At 40.4% G+C, this 16,417-nt stretch overlaps 1 protein-coding gene across 6 annotated transcripts in view; it reads right to left on the bottom strand.

Annotated features, from left to right (window-relative positions):
- Positions 1-269: 269 nt before the first annotated feature.
- Positions 270-16,417, bottom strand: part of LOC141196796 (mitochondrial ornithine transporter 1-like) — a 108,661-nt gene continuing 92,513 nt past the window's right edge. For 4 of the 6 annotated variants that reach the window (XM_073662593.1, XM_073662592.1, XM_073662595.1 and 1 more), the window contains 2 exons: positions 5,005-5,163; positions 271-539 (listed from right to left, as the gene is read on the bottom strand). In XM_073662593.1, the coding sequence (XP_073518694.1) occupies positions 418-539; positions 5,005-5,163 (281 nt within the window). In that variant the 3' untranslated portion in view covers positions 271-417. Of the gene's footprint in view, positions 540-5,004; positions 5,164-16,417 lie in introns of all 6 variants that reach the window. The other 2 variants (XM_073662596.1, XM_073662591.1) reach the window with 2 other exon arrangements.

Raw genomic sequence — 16,417 nt, 5'->3', positions numbered from 1 at the left:
GGACTTCAAACTCCATATCTTCCTATATTTTCATACATTATAGAGTGAAATGAGCGGTGTCATTCAAAACTACAACTCATCCCGCAAAACTAAAGTCCAAATATGACTATGCTGATGGTAAAAAGAAAAATGATTGCTATTGGAGTAAGGGCAGGTAAAAATGAAATAGCGAAAATTAAAATTGGGCCCTTCAGAAAGGGGGTAAAAGATTTAACTAATGAAACACACAATTCAATCAGTTTAAATGAAATATCAATTGAAATGTTTATTATAAAACCATCAAATATCTGTTCATACAGGAGGTCTTTGCAATACAAAACTATAGTATGTAAAGTTCAAGTCACAATTTGCACCTGGAATGTGGATGGGAAAAGGAACAAACAGTGATAGTGTCCCTTCATAGCATTAGAATATTCACTACTCCTCAAACTGTTGCATCATAAACTTCCTGCTGTATTCATAGGCCACAAATAAAGCCCCATTTGCGGGAAAAGCTCTGATTAACGTCGGCTTTAGGCCAGAGTATAAAGCCAGGATACCTGTAAAACAAAGAAATGGTCACTATAGATAACAGAGGTAGTAATTGCACTTTGAAACAAATGAAAAAAGGTCTTCATTAAGACCAAAGTTCCTTTGTTCTCTAAGAGTTCATTCTTTTCTTTTACATATACCGGTATATTGACTTCTAGATCTAAAGGTGTATTTACACTGGCCGATAATCGGGAACGAGTGTGCCTATGAAAGCTCGTTTCCCAATAATTGGCCTGTGTAAACAGGATGTCAATCAGCCGACAAACAAGCAAATTTGCTGAATGAAATAATTTTAAGCTTGCTTAAAAAAAATCTTGCTCAGCAGCACATCCCCCTACATAAGTGGGACATGTGCTCCTGAGAACAATGCTGTTTTATCCACACAGACTGATCCTATTAACAATCGTTCAGTGTGCCTGGAAGTGCAGTTGACCTGTCTAAACATGCTACTGAACAACTGCCTATCGGCAATCATTTCAAGGCCGCAGGGTCATCCAGTGTAAATGCATCCCAACTCTTTTTGTGACTTCTCTTGTTCTTCTCTTCTACACTTTACTTAGTTTGGCTTAGGGTGCTTTCACATTGCATGTTTCAACAAGTTCAGTGGTCCCGTTGGGGCTTGCATCCGAACCCGCCACAAAACAGGATTCGGTCGTATGCACCAACGGGCCGATTGACTATAATGGTGCTGACAGAGTCAACGTGTGCTCTGTCGTGCATCATTTTTGGGTGTATACGCTTACTGGAGGTGGGCGCTACGACATAGTAGACGGTGTCTGAGTGTCCGCCTCCAGTAGGCGTATACACTCAAAAATGATGCACGGCAGAGTGCACGTTGACTCTGTTGGCACCATTATAGTCAATAACCCCATTGAGGAGGTTTGGGCGCAAGCCTCGATGGGACCACTGAACGTGGGCAAGAACACAATGTGAAAGGGGCCTTAAGCTGGTCGTACATATGATATAGCTGTCAGATGACCATTCGTATCTCTCCTACCTTCCCCCTACACGAGCTCTCTGCCGAGTGAAAACCCATGGCAGAGAAAACGCATGGCTGCAGCTTATTTTACTTGAGATTTCAACTGCCCAATCCTTCTTTTCTATTTAATTGGGATTTTCCGTTTTTGCATTTACGTTTTTTGCTCCCCTTGTTCCCAGAGCCATAGCGTTTTTATTTTTTGGTCAATATGGCCATGTGAGGGCTTATTTTTTGTTGGACAAGTTGTACTTTTGAACAACATTACTGGTTTTACCATATCATGTACGGGAAAACGGGAAAAAAATTCCAAGTGCGGTGAAATTGCAAAAAAAGTTCAATACCACAGTTGTTTTTTTTTTTTTTTTTACCACGTTCACTGAATGCTAAAACAGACCTGCCATTTTTATTCTCCAGGTCATTACAAGTTCGTAGATACCAAACATGTATAGGTTCTTTTTTATTTAAGTGATGAAAAAAAATCCAAAGTTTGCGTAAAAAAAAAATGGCGCCATTTTCCGAGACCCATTGTTCGGGATCTGGGGCCGGGTAAGGGCTTATTTTTTGCGCGCCGAACTGATGTTTTTATTGATACCATTTTTGGGTAGATCCGATGTTTTGATCGCCCGTTATTGCATTTTATTGCACTGTTGCGGTGACCAAAAAACGTAATTCTAGTGTTTAGAATCTTTTTTCCGTTACGCCGTTTACCAATCGGATTAATTCTTTTTTTATATTGATAGATCGGGTGATTCTGAACACAGCGATACCAAATATCTGTATGTGGTTTTTTTTTGTTTTTTTTTATTTTGAATGGGGCGAAAGGGGGGTGATTTAAACTTTTATATTTTTTTAATTTTTTTTATATTTTTAAAAACATTTTTTTACACTATTTGCATGCTTCAATAGTCTCCATAAAAGACTAGAAGCAGCACTTGTCTGATTGCTTCTACTGCATACAGGCGACGAGCAGATTGCCTGTATGCAGGAGAAATATTCAGGTGCTATGAGCGCCGACCACTAGGTGGCGCTCATAGCAATCTTTACATGACAACCACAGGGGTTTGCTGCAGACCCCGGGTTGTCATGCCCATGCATCGGTGACCCGCGATCATGTGACAGGGTCACCAATGGGCAGGGCTAATGCCGCGCTTCCGGCGCGGCGATGTTAAATGCCGCTGTCAGAGATTGACAGCGGCATTTAACTGGGTAATAGCCGTGTGTGGATCGCGATTCCCCCCATGGCTGTTGCGGGCGCATGTCAGCTGTATGAATATGCTGACATGTGCCCGGTTCAGTGCGGGTGATGGCCTGGGGCATACTAATACGCCCCAGGCCAGTAAGGGGTTAAGATTCCATATTCCTTGCGTTTGTACTCTTGTTAAGCGTGATTTCCCTTCAAGCCACAAGCGGGCTAGGGTAACACGCCGACATTTGTCGTGCACCAAATTGTGACAAGTCGCATGTCGCTTGCAACTTTATCTTGCGATAGAAAATCCAACACATTTGGAAACATTTGTGACTCTGTGTCGCAGTATGTCGTCTCACCATAGGAAATTGTGAGATGTGATGTCGCAATGTGACACTGCGATCTCAGTAGACAAATGTTGCTGTGTAACTCTAGCCTATACCTTATGCATTGTAATTTGGCTCGTATTTGACATGGCCTGTTTTACAGTTGAAACCAGAAGTTTACATACACTATATAAAAAGACACATATGCATTCTCAATATCTGACATGAAATCAGAATAAACCTTTTCCGTTTTAGGTCAATTAGGATTACCATAAATTTTACATTATTTGCCAAATGCCAAAAAATGAGAGAGAGAGAGAATGTTTTAAGACACTTTTATTATTGCAAAGTCAATTTGGTACCACTGCCCTTAAACGGAATGACTTGGGTCAAACGTTTGGGATATCCTTCCACAAGCTTCTCACAATAGTTGGTCGGAATTTGGGCCCATTCCTCCTGACAAAACTGGTGTAACTGATCCAGGTTTGTAGGTCGCCTTGCTCGCACCTGCCTTTTCAGCTTCACCCATACATTTTCAGTAGGATTGAGATCAGAGCTTTGTGATGGCCACTCTAAAACATTGACTTTGTTATCCCTCAGCCACTTTGTTACCATTTTGGCAGTATGCTTCGGGTCATTGTCCATTTGGAAGACTCATTTCTGCCCAAGCTTTAACTTCCTGGCTGATGTCTTGAGATGTTGCTTCAGTTTTGCGATGTAATCTTCTTTTCTCATGATGCCATCTATTTTGTGAAGTGCACCAATCCCTCCTGAAGCAAAACAACCCCACAACATGATGCTGCCACCCCCGTGTTTCACAGTTGCGATGGTGTTCTTAGGCTTCCAAGCTTCTCCCTTTTTCCTCCAAATGTAACGATGGTCATTATGCCCAAAAAGTTGAAATTTAGTTTCATCAGACCACAGGACATGTCTGCAAAAGTGAAGGTCTTTGTTCCTGTGTGCATTTGCAAACATTAATCTGGCTTTTTTATGTATCTTTTGGCTTCTTCCTGGCAGAGTGGTCTTTCATCCCATCTTGATACAGTACTCATTTCACTGTGGTTATTGACACAATCTTACCAGCTTCCGCCATCATCTTCACAAGGTCTTTTGCATTTGTCCTTGGGTTGATATGCACATGTTGAACCAAAGCACGTTCATCTCTGGGACATAGAACCCGTCTCCTTCCTGAGCTGTATGATGGCTGGACATTCCCATCTTGTTTGTACTTGCGTATAATTGTTTGTACAGATGAATGAGGCACCTTCAGGTATCTTGAAATTGTACCCAAGGATGAGCCAAACTTGTGCAAGTCCACAATTCTCTTCCTGATATCCTAGCTGATTTCTTTAGACTTTTCCATGATGCTACTCAAAGGAGCAATGTGTTTCAGGTGTGCATTAAAATAAATCCACAGGTGTGTCTCTAATTAACTCAGATGTTGCCAAAAAACCTATCAGAAGCTTCCAAACATATGACATCATCATATGGGCAGTCTAGAATTGTTTAAAGGCATAGTAATCTTAGTGTATGTAAACTTTTGACTTTCCAGTAAGTAATAAAAATGCCTTAAAACATTCTCTCTCTCTCTCATTATTCTGGCATTTGGCAAATATTAAAAATTATGGTAATCCTAATTGACCTAAAACGGGAAAGGTTTATTCTGATTTCATGTCAGATATTGAGAAAAACATGCATATGTGTCTTTTTATATAGTGTATGTAAACGTCTGGTTTCAACTGTACATCTCTACTGCTTCTTTACCCTCAGTAAACATGTCTGTATGGCCAGAATAGGATCTCTGTACATTCTGGTCTCTGTACACTTTGTACTGGCTGTATGAATGTGTAACCGCTGCAGCCAATCATTTGAAGCAGCAGTTTTATTTTTAAGTATTATGAGATGTTTTAAAAAAAAAAATTCAGCATGGAAAAACCCCCTTTAAAATGCACAGGTTTATTTTAAAATGTATTGATGCTTACCTTCATTTCTTAAAATGTTTAAAAATGTCCTTATGAATCCTGATTGTTTTCCTGTCATGGAGAGGACTTGGATTCGAGATTTAACACAATCTACTGGGAAGACAACCAGCCACAATGAGATCCCTCCGAATCCTCCACTGACCATCAATGGCACTATTCCTGGAGAAAAATCCATAATGGTTCCATGAATGTGAAAATAATGATATTTTAAGTCAGAATTAGTCATTGTTTTGTTTCATGCTTTTAAAGAGGACATTTCACCAGTTTGAGCGTGTTAAACTGGCCAAACCAAGGGATTGTGGCTGCAGCTGAATAAAACAGTTTTTATTTTTTTATTTTTCCTCTCCATTGTGGAGAAATTAGCTTGTAAAGTTTAGGTTATAATAATTTATGATAAGCCAAATACCACAATTTTTCTATGCAGGCGTGTACGTCTTCCTCTACATAATATTGACCAATCAAAAGCCGGGAGCAACATACTAGGGAAAGAAGATCATGCCCCACAATAGCTTAGAAATAATATGGTGGGCATACAGCGGTTCAATTAATTGATCCGTGCCAAGTGGTAGAAAACAACATATATATCAAATAATACCACAGCACTGAAAACTTGCAGGTGAAAACACACAAACTTTATTTAGTGCAACAAAGAGTCTGTACAAGAAAACGTTGGCCTGTTTTCTTGTACAAACTCTTTGCTGAAATAAATAAAGTTTGTGTGTTTTCATCCACAATAGCTTAGAGCAGATTTCTCAGAGTGAGACATGTATTGACAGACAGTTCGCTCTCCTCATTGATTAAACTGCAGAGCTGTGTGTGATTACAAGTTCTGGGAACCCAGAAATGAGTGTGATTGCTAACACTTCTTTAGCTTTCATCTCACCACAGATGATAGTACAGCAGAGTTGAAAACATTGTGATAGGAGAGCTGCTAGAAGTGTTTGAGTGTTTGTAACCAGACAAAGCTCAGCTATGCTGTACTCCCCTTCCCCCACACTGGCTGCTATGAGATAAAAGCTAAAGAAATGTTAGTAATCACAGGTATCTCTACTTCCACTAATCATATTCAGCTCTCCTCTGTTCCCCACACCTTGTTATCACACACAGCTCTGCAGTGAGTTCAGTGAAGAGAGCAGACTGTCTGTCTTTACACTCACACTGAGAAACCTGTTCTAAGCTATTGTAGGGTGTGCTCTTTTCTCCCCTGCATGACAATGCCTGCCTATGATTGGTCAACCTCGTACAGGAGAAGAAGTACATGCCCCCAGAGACAAAGCTCTAGTAACATCCCATTGGGCTTATCAAAAATGATAACCTAAACTTTACAGGCTAATATCTCCACATCAGAGAGGAGAAACTAAAAAATACAAAATATGTTTTACCCAGCTCTACAGCCACTATTCCATGGGGTGGCCATTTTAACACACTCAAACTAGTGAAAGGTTCTCTTTAACTGTATTCCATATTAATACTAAATTGTTACTTCTAAGATAGTAGAACAAAAAAAAAGATCCTTGTCTATGGATTTTCCACTTTGGACAATCCCTACTTGTGGTTTAAAGGGATCAAAGGGTGCCCCGCTGTTGAGACCCCTAAGCAATCAACTGTAATCCGTAGAAAATTTTGCAGTAAGAGGCTGTTTCATCAACAAGTTTGTGGCAGAAATCTGGTGTGAAACTGTCTCAAATGTAGTTATACAAAAATTTTTATGCCAGCTCAGCCACCTTTTTGAAAAATGAGTGAGACTTAGAGGGAAAGGGCATCACAGAGCATGACCCATCAAATGCATCATAATTTGCCACAAAAGTGTGGTATATTACAACAGAAATGCCCTAAAGCAAATGAACAGAGTAAAATTCTGTGCCAAATTCAATAATTCACGTGCACCCTGGATCAAGACTCTTAGGCCACGTGCACACATTGAGTATTTGGTGAGGTTTATACCTCAGTTTATACCTCATTTGTAAGTCAAAACCAGGAGTGGGTCATAAATACAGAAGTGGTGACGTGTTTCTATTATACTTTTCCTTTGATTGTTCCACTCCTGGTTTTGGCTTACAATTACTGATGTAAAATACTGACCAAATACTCAATGTGTGCACGTGGCCTAAATGTTCAATTTCTTTGCAGCATAATCACAGAAGAAATGAAGCTTTGGGCCATGTTCCCACGTGCGGAAATGCTGTTTTTTATCTGCACTAAAATATGCAATAGCAATCTGTTCTCATGGTCTTTCTTATGTTTTTTAGTTTTTCTTTTTTAACCCCTTAACAACATCTGACGTACTAATACGCGTCTGTGCCCTGGGACTTAAGAGCCAGACCCGTATTAGTACGTCATGGCGATCGCGCGCGCACACAGGCTGTGCGGGCGCGATCGCCGCCGGGTGTCAGCTGATTGTCACAGCTGACACCCGATACTATGTGCAGGGAGCGGTCCTGCACCGCTCCCAGCACATTAACCCCCGCGATGCTGCGATCGAAGTCGATCGAAGTTGATCGCAGCATTGCGGGGGCAAGGGGAGGTGATCGCAGATACTCACCTCCTCTTCCGGCTTCCAGCGCTGTCTGCAAAGGCTTCCCGGGTGCTGCCATGACGACCCGATGTCGTCATGACAACATCCGGGTCACCAGACAGCAGGAAGATTGTTTGGACATGCGCAGTGCTTCTCCAAACAATCTTCTACCTGTCCGGCGCTGACAGCCTGCATGGCACAGGGATGGTGCTGCATTCCTGTGCCATGCAGGCGATCAGAGAAAAAAAAGTGAAAGTCCCAGAGTGGGACAAAGTAATAAACTATATAAGCTTCCAGAAAGTGAAAAAAAAAATAAAATAAAAAAATTGCAAAAATATAAAAAAAAAATAAAAAAAATAATCCACCAAAAATAAAAATATAATGTACACATCAATAAATATTATTATAAAAAAAACAAAAAAAAAAACAATAAAAGTACACATATTTGGTATTGCATCCGGAACAACCTGACCTATAAAACTGTCCCACTAGTTAACCCCTTCAGTGAACACGGTAAAAAAAAAAAAAAAAAAGGAAGCAAAAAACAATGCTTTATCACCATACCGCCAAACAAAAAATGGAATAACACGCGATCAAAAAGACAAATATAAATAAAAATGGTACCGCTGAAAACGTCATCTCGTCCCGCAAAAAACAAGCCGCGATACAGCTCCATCATCCGAAAAATAAAAAAGTTATAGCTCTCAGAATAAAGCGATGCTAAAAAATATTTTTTTCTATAAAATTGCTTTTATTATGTAAAAGTGCAAAACATAGAAAAACAATATAAATGTGGTACCGCTGTAAACGTACTGACCCAAAGAATAAAGCTACCTTATCAATTTTACCACACGCGTAACAGAATAAAAAAAAAACAAAAAAAACAATTCCTGAATTGTTGGTTTTTGTTTATTCTGCCTCCCAAAAATCGGAATAGAAAGCGATCAAAAAATGTCACGTGCCTGAAAATGGCACCAATAACAACGTCAAGTCATCCCGCAAAAAACGAGCCATCACATGACTGTCTGCCAAAATCTGGAAAAATTATAGCTCTCAAAATATGGCGATGCAAAAACTAGATTTTACAAAAAATGCGTCTTTTAGTGTGTGACAGCTGTCAATCATAAAAACCCAATATGATTCTGGTATTGCTGTAATCACACCGACCCGAAGAATAAAGTCGTCTAATCACTTATACCGCACAAGGAACGGCGTCAAAAATAAACTCTTGGGTTAGGATTGGGCTAGGGTTAGGGCTGGGTTTGGGGCTAGGGTTGTGCTAGGGTTAGGGTTGTGCTAGGGCTAGGGTTGTGCTAGGGTTAGGGTTGTGCTACGGTTAGGGTTGTGCTAGGGTTAGGGCTGGGGTTGGGGTTAGGGTTGGGGTTAGGGTTGTGATGGGGTTGGGATTTTTTTCAAAAGTAAGAAAAAAAGATGATGATATGGCAACTAGTGTTGAGCGCAAGTGCTCGCTACTTGAGTTTGCATCGGGTGCTCTGGTATGCATTGAGTATCGTGGGTATTTGAGTGACATGCTCGAGTCTCTGCCCCATATGCTTCGCGGCCAAAAAAACTTTACGGGGATTGCCTGCCATGCACGAGCGATCCCCGCATGTTTTTTTTTGGGTGTCTAATAACCGTGAAACATGCGGAGCAGGGACTCGAGCATGTCACTCGAGCACACGCTGTACATGGTGCATACCTGAGTACCCGATGCAAACTCAAGTAGCGAGCACTTGCGCTCAAGACTAATGACAACTTATTCAATATGATGACCTAATGTAAACAAATTCTGTGTCGTACCTCTGGGTTCAAAATGTTCACTATACACCTTAATAAAATCCTTGGGGGGTATAGTTTCCAAAATGGGGTCACTTATGGGGGAGCTCCACTGTTTAGGCACATCACGGGCTCTCCAAACGCGACATGGTGTCCGCTAACAAATTGAATGGAAAATCGTCTCAAATTGTTAGCGGACGCCATGTTGCGTTTGGAGAGCCCCTGTGTGCCCAAACATTGGAGCTCCCCCACAAGTGACCCCATTTTGGAAACTAGACCCCCCAAGGCACCTATCTAGATGCATAGTGAGCACTTGGAACCCCCAGGTGCTTCACAAATTGATTCATAAAAATGAAAAATTGTTTTTTTTTTCACTTTTTCATTTTTACGAATCAATTTGTGAAGCACCTGGGGGTTCCAAGTGCTCACTATGCATCTAGATAGGTGCCTTGGGGGTCTAGTTTCCAAAATGGGGTCACTTGTGGGGGAGCTCCAATGTTTGGGCACACAGGGGCTCTCCAAACGCAACATGGTGTCCGCTAACAATTTGAGCCGATTTTCCATTCAATTTGTTAGCGGATACCATGTTGCATTTGGAGAGTCCCTGTGTGCCCAAACATTGGAGCTCCCCCACAAGTGACCCCATTTTGGAAACTAAACCCCCCAAGGCACCTATCTAGATGCATAGTGAGCACTTGGAACCCCTAGGTGCTTCACAAATTGATTCGTAAAAATGAAAAAGTGAAAAAAAAAAAACTTTTTCATTTTTACGAATCAATTTGTGAAGCACCTGGGGGTTCCAACTACTCACTATGCACCTAGATAGGTGCCTTGGGGGGTCTAGTTTCCAAAATGGGGTCACTTGTGGGGGAGCTCCAATGTTTGGGCACACAGGGGCTCTCCAAACACAACATGGCGTCCGCTAATTATTCAAGCAAATTTTACAATCAAAAAGTCAAATGGCGCTCCTTCCCTTCCGAGCCCTGCCGTGCGCCCGAACAGTGTTTTTTCCCCAAATATTGGGTATCTGCGTGCCCAGGGGAAATTGAACAACAAATTTTGGGGTCCATTTTTTCTTGTTACCCCTGTGAAAATAAAAAAAATTGGGTCTAAAGTAACATTTTTGTGAAAAAAGTTAAATGTTCATTTTTTTCTTCCACATTCAAAAAATTCCTGTGAAGCACCTGAAGGGTTAATAAAGTTCTTGAATGTGGTTTTGAGCACCTTGAGGGGCGCAGTTTTTAGAATGGTGTCACTTTTGGGTATTTTCTGTCATAAAGACCCCTCAAAGTGACTTCAAATGTGATGTGGTCCCTAAAAAAATGGTTTTGTAAATTTTGTTGGAAAAATGAGAAATCGCTTGGCAACTTTTAACCCTTATAGCTCCCTAACAAAAAAAAATTTTGGTTCCAAAATTGTGCTGATGTAAAGTAGACATGTGGGAAATGTTATTTATTAACTCTTTTGTGTGACATATCTCTCTGATTTAAGGGCATAAAAATTCTAATTTTGAAAATTGCAAAATTTTCAAAATTTTCGCCAAAATTTCCGTTTTTTTCACAAATAAACGCAAGTGATATCGAAGAAATTTTACCACAATCATGAAGTACAATATGTCACGAAAAAACAGTCTCAGAATCAGGGGAATCCGTTGAAGCGTTCCAGAGTAATTACCTCATAAAGTGACAGTGGTCAGAATTGTAAAAATTGGCCTGGTCATTAACGTGCAAACCACCCTCGCGGCTTAAGGGGTTAATTCCTTCATGAAAAATACATAAAAAAACACACAGCATGATTTTCATGAAATTACATTGGCTTTGCTTAAAGAGGACCTATCACCTCCACACATATTATGGTATATTACAGTATGGAGACTGTAGATATAAACTAACATTAAATAAATTACCTTTGGAAGCATTACTTGCGTTATGGAATAAGAGAATCACAGTTATGGGAGCGGCCATCTTGGGATTGGCAGCTCAGCATGCTGTGCTCTGAGACACGCCCCCAGAGGCTGGTTGCTAGGCAGCGCCACTGGTCAGCAGCAGCGTAGTGACCCTAAGAGCTCATTTAATCAAATGGTTGTAATAGAAAGGGGGACAATCTATATAAAGGGGTATTCTGTCTATATATACTATGTGTAGAGCCAAAGAGAAGGCTACAGAGTAACCACAGCATGTATCACCCATATCTGCTAATAAAAATCCACATTTACATCTCCTGGCTAAAAATGGAGCAAGTTGGATAATAGAGTTGAAGCAGCGCTCCAGTGGAAATAAGTGAAAAAGGCCGAATTCATCCAGATCAGATGGGGGAATAAAGTCTGTATCACTTATTTTCACTGAAGTGCTGCTTCCATTCTATTTTTTCCTAATTTGAAGGTTTTTGGTTGGTTGCTGATATTTTTCCATATATCGCTCTATATCTATAGCAAAAAAATGTCAGGCAGCACTCCAAAAGGTCTTTAAAAAAATATGGACTTTATTAGCCCGGTGTGGCGACGTTTTGATTGTGGACAACCTTCATCACTGCTTGCTGAAGGTTGTCCACAACCAAAACGTCGCCACGCCAGTCTAATAAAGCCCAGATTTTTTCAAAGACCTTTTGGAGTGCTGCCTGACATTTTTTTGCTATACTGTCTACACTTATGGATATCTGTTTGGGGGCCTTGCACCCGATATTTTGAAGATATGGTGCTGTTCTAATTTTGAGTCTCTATATCTATAGATTTATATATAGCGCAACTTTATGTAACTGCATATTGTGGTTGAGCCCCTATTAGTCTATATAACACGTATGCTTATATATGTAGCACTCTCTCTCTTTATAAAAATTGGTGTTTTTGCAACAGCTATTTCAGTTTGATATATGTAATAACTGTTGGACACAGTAATGTTTCTGCCTTGAAATGAGGTTTATTGTGCTAACAGAAAATGTGCAATCTGCATTCAAACAAAATTTGACCAGTGCATAAGTATGGGCACCCTTATCATTTTCTTGTTTTAAATTCTCCTGCCTACTTTTTACTGACTTACTAAAGCACTTTTTTTGGTTTTGTAACCTCATTGAGCTTTGAACTTTATAGCCAGGTGTATGCAATCATGAGAAAAGCTACTTAAAGTGGCCACTTGCAAGTTGTTCTCCTGTTTGAATCTCCTCTGAAGAGTGGCATCATGGGCTCCTCAAAACAACTGTCAAATGATCTGAAAACAAAGATTATTCAACATAGTTGTTCAGGGGAAGGATACAAAAAGCTGTCTCAGAGATTTAACCTGTCAGTTTCCACTGTGAGGAACATAGTAAGGAAATGGAAGAACATAGGGACAGTTCTTGTTAAGGCCAGAAGTGTCAGGACAAGAAAAACATCAGAAAGGCAGAGAAGAAGAATGGTGAGATCAGTCAAGGACAATCCTCAGACCACCTCCAGAGAGCTGCAGCATCAACTTGCTGCAGATGGTGTCACTGTGCATCGGTCAACTATACAACGCACTTTGCACAAGGAGAAGCTGTATGGGAGAGTGATGCGAAAGAAGCCGTTTCTGCAAGTACGCACAAACAGAGTCGGCTGAGGTATGCAAAAGCACATTTGAAGAAGCCTATTTCTTTTTGGAAGAAGGTCCTGTGGACTGATGAAACCAAGATTGAGTTGTTTGGTCATACAAAAAGGCGTTATGCATGGTGGCAAAAAAACACAGCATTCCAAGAAAAACACTTGCTACCCACAGTAAAATTTGGTGGAGGTTCCATCATGCTTTGGGGCTGTGTGGTCAATGCCGGCACTGGGAATCTTGTTAAAGTTGAGGGACGCATGGATTCCACTCAGTATCAGCAGATTCTTGGCAATAGTGTTCAAGAATCAGTGATAAAGTTGAAGTTACGCAGTGGATGGATCTTTCAGCAAGACAATGATCCAAAACACCGCTCCAAATCTACTCAGGCATTCATGCAGAGGAACAATTACAATGTTCTGGAATGGCCATCCCAGTCCCCAGACCTGAATATCATTGAACATCTGTGGGATCATTTGAAGAGGCTGTCCATGCTCGGCGACCATCAAACTTAACTGAACTGGAATTGTTTTGTAAAGAGGAATGGTCAAAAATACCTTCATCCAGGATCCAGTAACTCATTAAAAGCTACAGGAAGCGACTAGAGGCTGTTATTTTTGCAAAAGGAGGATCTACTAAATATTAATGTCACTTTTCTGGTGAGGTGCCCATACTTATGCACCTGTCAAATTTTGTTTGAATGCAGATTGCACATTTTCTGTTAGTACAATAAACCTCATTTCAAGGCAGAAACATTACTGTATCCAACAGTTATTACATATATGAAACTGAAATAGCTGTTGCAAAAACACCAATTTTTATAAAACATTAAGCTTAAGATTAATAGGGGTGCCCAAACTTTTTCATATGACTGTATATATATACACGTGGTCAAAATTGTTGGTACCCCTTGTTTAATGAAAGAAAAACCCACAATGGTCACAGAAATAACTTGAATCTGACAAAAGTAATAATAAATAAAAAATCTATGAAAATGAACAAATGAAAGTCAGACATTGCTTTTCAACCCTGCTTCCACAGAATTTAAAAAAAAATTAAACTCATGAAATCGGCCTGGACAGAAATTATGGTACCCTTAACTTAATATTTTGTTGAACAACCTTTTGAGGCAATCACTGCAATCAAACGATTCCTGTAACTGTCAATGAGACTTCTGCACCTCTCGATAGATATTTTGGCCCACTCCTCATGAGCAAAATGATTCAGTTGTCTCATGTTTGAAGGTTGCCTTTTCCAGACATCATGTTTCAGCTCTTTCCAAAGATGCTCAATAGGATTTAGGTCAGGGCTCATAGAAGGCCACTTCACAATAGTCCAATGATTTCCTCAGCCATTCTTGGGTGTTTTTAGCTGTGTGTTTTGGATCATTATCCTGTTGCAAGACCCATGACCTGTGACTGAGACCAAGCTTTCTGACACTGGGTGGCACATTTCTCTCTAGAATCCCTTGATAGTCTTGAGATTTCATTGTAGCCTGCACAGATTCAAGACTCCCTGTGCCAGATGCAGCAAAGCAGCCCCAGAATATAACAGAGCCTCCTCTATGTTTCACAGTAAGGACAGTGTTTTTTTCTTGATATGCTTCATTTTTCCATCTGTGAACATAGAGCTGATGAGCCTTGCCAAAAACTTCCATTTTTGTCTCATCTGACCATAGGACATTCTCCCAGAAGCTTTGTCGCTTGTCAACATGTAGTTTGGCAAATTCCAGTCTGGCTTTTTTATGATTTTTTTTCAACAGTGGTGTTCTCCTTGGTCATCTCCCATGAAGTCCACTTTGGATCAAACAACGACGGATGGTGCGATCTGACACTGATGTTCCTTGAGCTTGACGTTCACCTTTAATCTCTTTAGAAGTTATCCTGGGCTCATTTGTTACCATTCGTATTATCCGTCTCTTTGATTTGTCATCAATTTTCCTCCTGCGGCCACGTCCAGGGAGGTTGGCTACAGTCCGATGGATGTTAAATTTCTGAATAATATGTGCAACTGCAGTCACAGGAACATCAAGCTGCTTGGAGATGGTCTTATAACTTTTAACATGCTTATCTATAATTTTCTTTCTAATCTCCTGAGACAACTCTTTCCTTAGCTTCCTCTGGTCCATGTTGTGTGTGGTACACACCATGTCACCAAACAGCACAGTGAGTATCTGTAGCCCTATATACAGGCCCACTGACTGATTACAAGATTGTAGACACCTGTGATGCTAATTAGTGGACACAACTTGATTGAACATGTCCCTTTTGTCACATTATTTTCAGGGGTACCATCATTTCTGTCCAGGCCTATTTCATGAGTTTAATTTTTGAAAAAATTCTGTGGAAGTAGGGTTCAAAAGCAATGCCTGACTTTCATTTGTTCATTTTCATAGATTTTTAATTTATTATTACTTTCGTCAGATTCAAGTTATTTCTGAGAACATTGTGGGTTTTTCTTTCATTAAACGAGGGGTACCAACAATTTTGACCACGTGGGTATATCTCAAGAGAGCGCTACATATAAATGTATTATGTAGACAGAGACCCAACCATATTGTGCAGTTACATAAAAGACCGCTATCTCTAGCTTTCTCTCTCTCTCTCTCTATATACAGTGCCTTTTGAAAGTATTTGGCCCCCTTGAACTTTTCTACCTTTTGCCACATTTCTGGCTTCAAACATAAAGATATAAAATTCAAATTTTTGGGGGAAGAATCAACAACAAGTGGGACACAATTGTGAAGTGGAACGAAATTTATTGGATATTTTAAACTTTTTAAAAAAATTAAAAACTGAAAAGTGGGGCGTGCAATATTATTCGGCCCCTTTACTTTCAGTGCAGCAAACTCACTCCAGAAGTTCAGTGAGGATCTCTGAATGATCCAATGTTGTCCTAAATGACAGGTAATGATAAATAGAATCCACCTGTGTTTAATCAAGTCTCCGTATAAATGCACCTGCTCTGTGATAGTCTCAGGGTTCTGTTTCAAGTGCAGAGAGCATCATGAAGACCAAGGAACACACCAGGCAGGCCCGAGATACTGTTGTGGCGAAGTTTAAAGCCGGATTTGGATACAAAAAGATTTCCCAAGTTTTAAACATCTCAAGGAGCACTGTGCAAGCGATCATATTGAAATGGAAGGAGTATCAGACCACTGCAAATCTACCAAGACCCGGCCATCCCTCTAAACTTTCATCTGGAAGAAGAAGAAGACTGATCAGAGATGCAGCGAAAAGGCCCATGATCACTCTGGATGAACTGCAGAGATCTACAGCAGAGGTGGGAGAGTCTGTCCATAGGACAACAATCGGTCGTACACTGCACAAATCTGGCCTTTATGGAAGAGTGGCAAGAAGAAAGCCATTTCTCAAAGATATCCATAAAAAGTCTTATTTGAAGTTTGCCAAAAGCCACCTGGGAGACACACCAAACATGTGGAATAAGGTGCTCTGGTCAGATGAAACTAAAATCAAACTTTTTGGCCACAATGCAAAATGATATGTTGGAGTAAAAGCAACACCGCTCATCACCCTCAAAACACCATCCCCACTGTCAAACATGGTTGTGGCAG

This window comes from Phyllobates terribilis, unplaced genomic scaffold (genome assembly GCF_046119375.1).
Source record: "Phyllobates terribilis strain yellow unplaced genomic scaffold, ASM4611937v1 Scaffold_2__4_contigs__length_985480577, whole genome shotgun sequence".
Taxonomy (NCBI): domain Eukaryota; kingdom Metazoa; phylum Chordata; class Amphibia; order Anura; family Dendrobatidae; genus Phyllobates; species Phyllobates terribilis.
The sequence above is the reverse complement of the archived record's forward strand: the minus strand, read 5'-3'. Positions and strand labels throughout refer to the sequence as shown.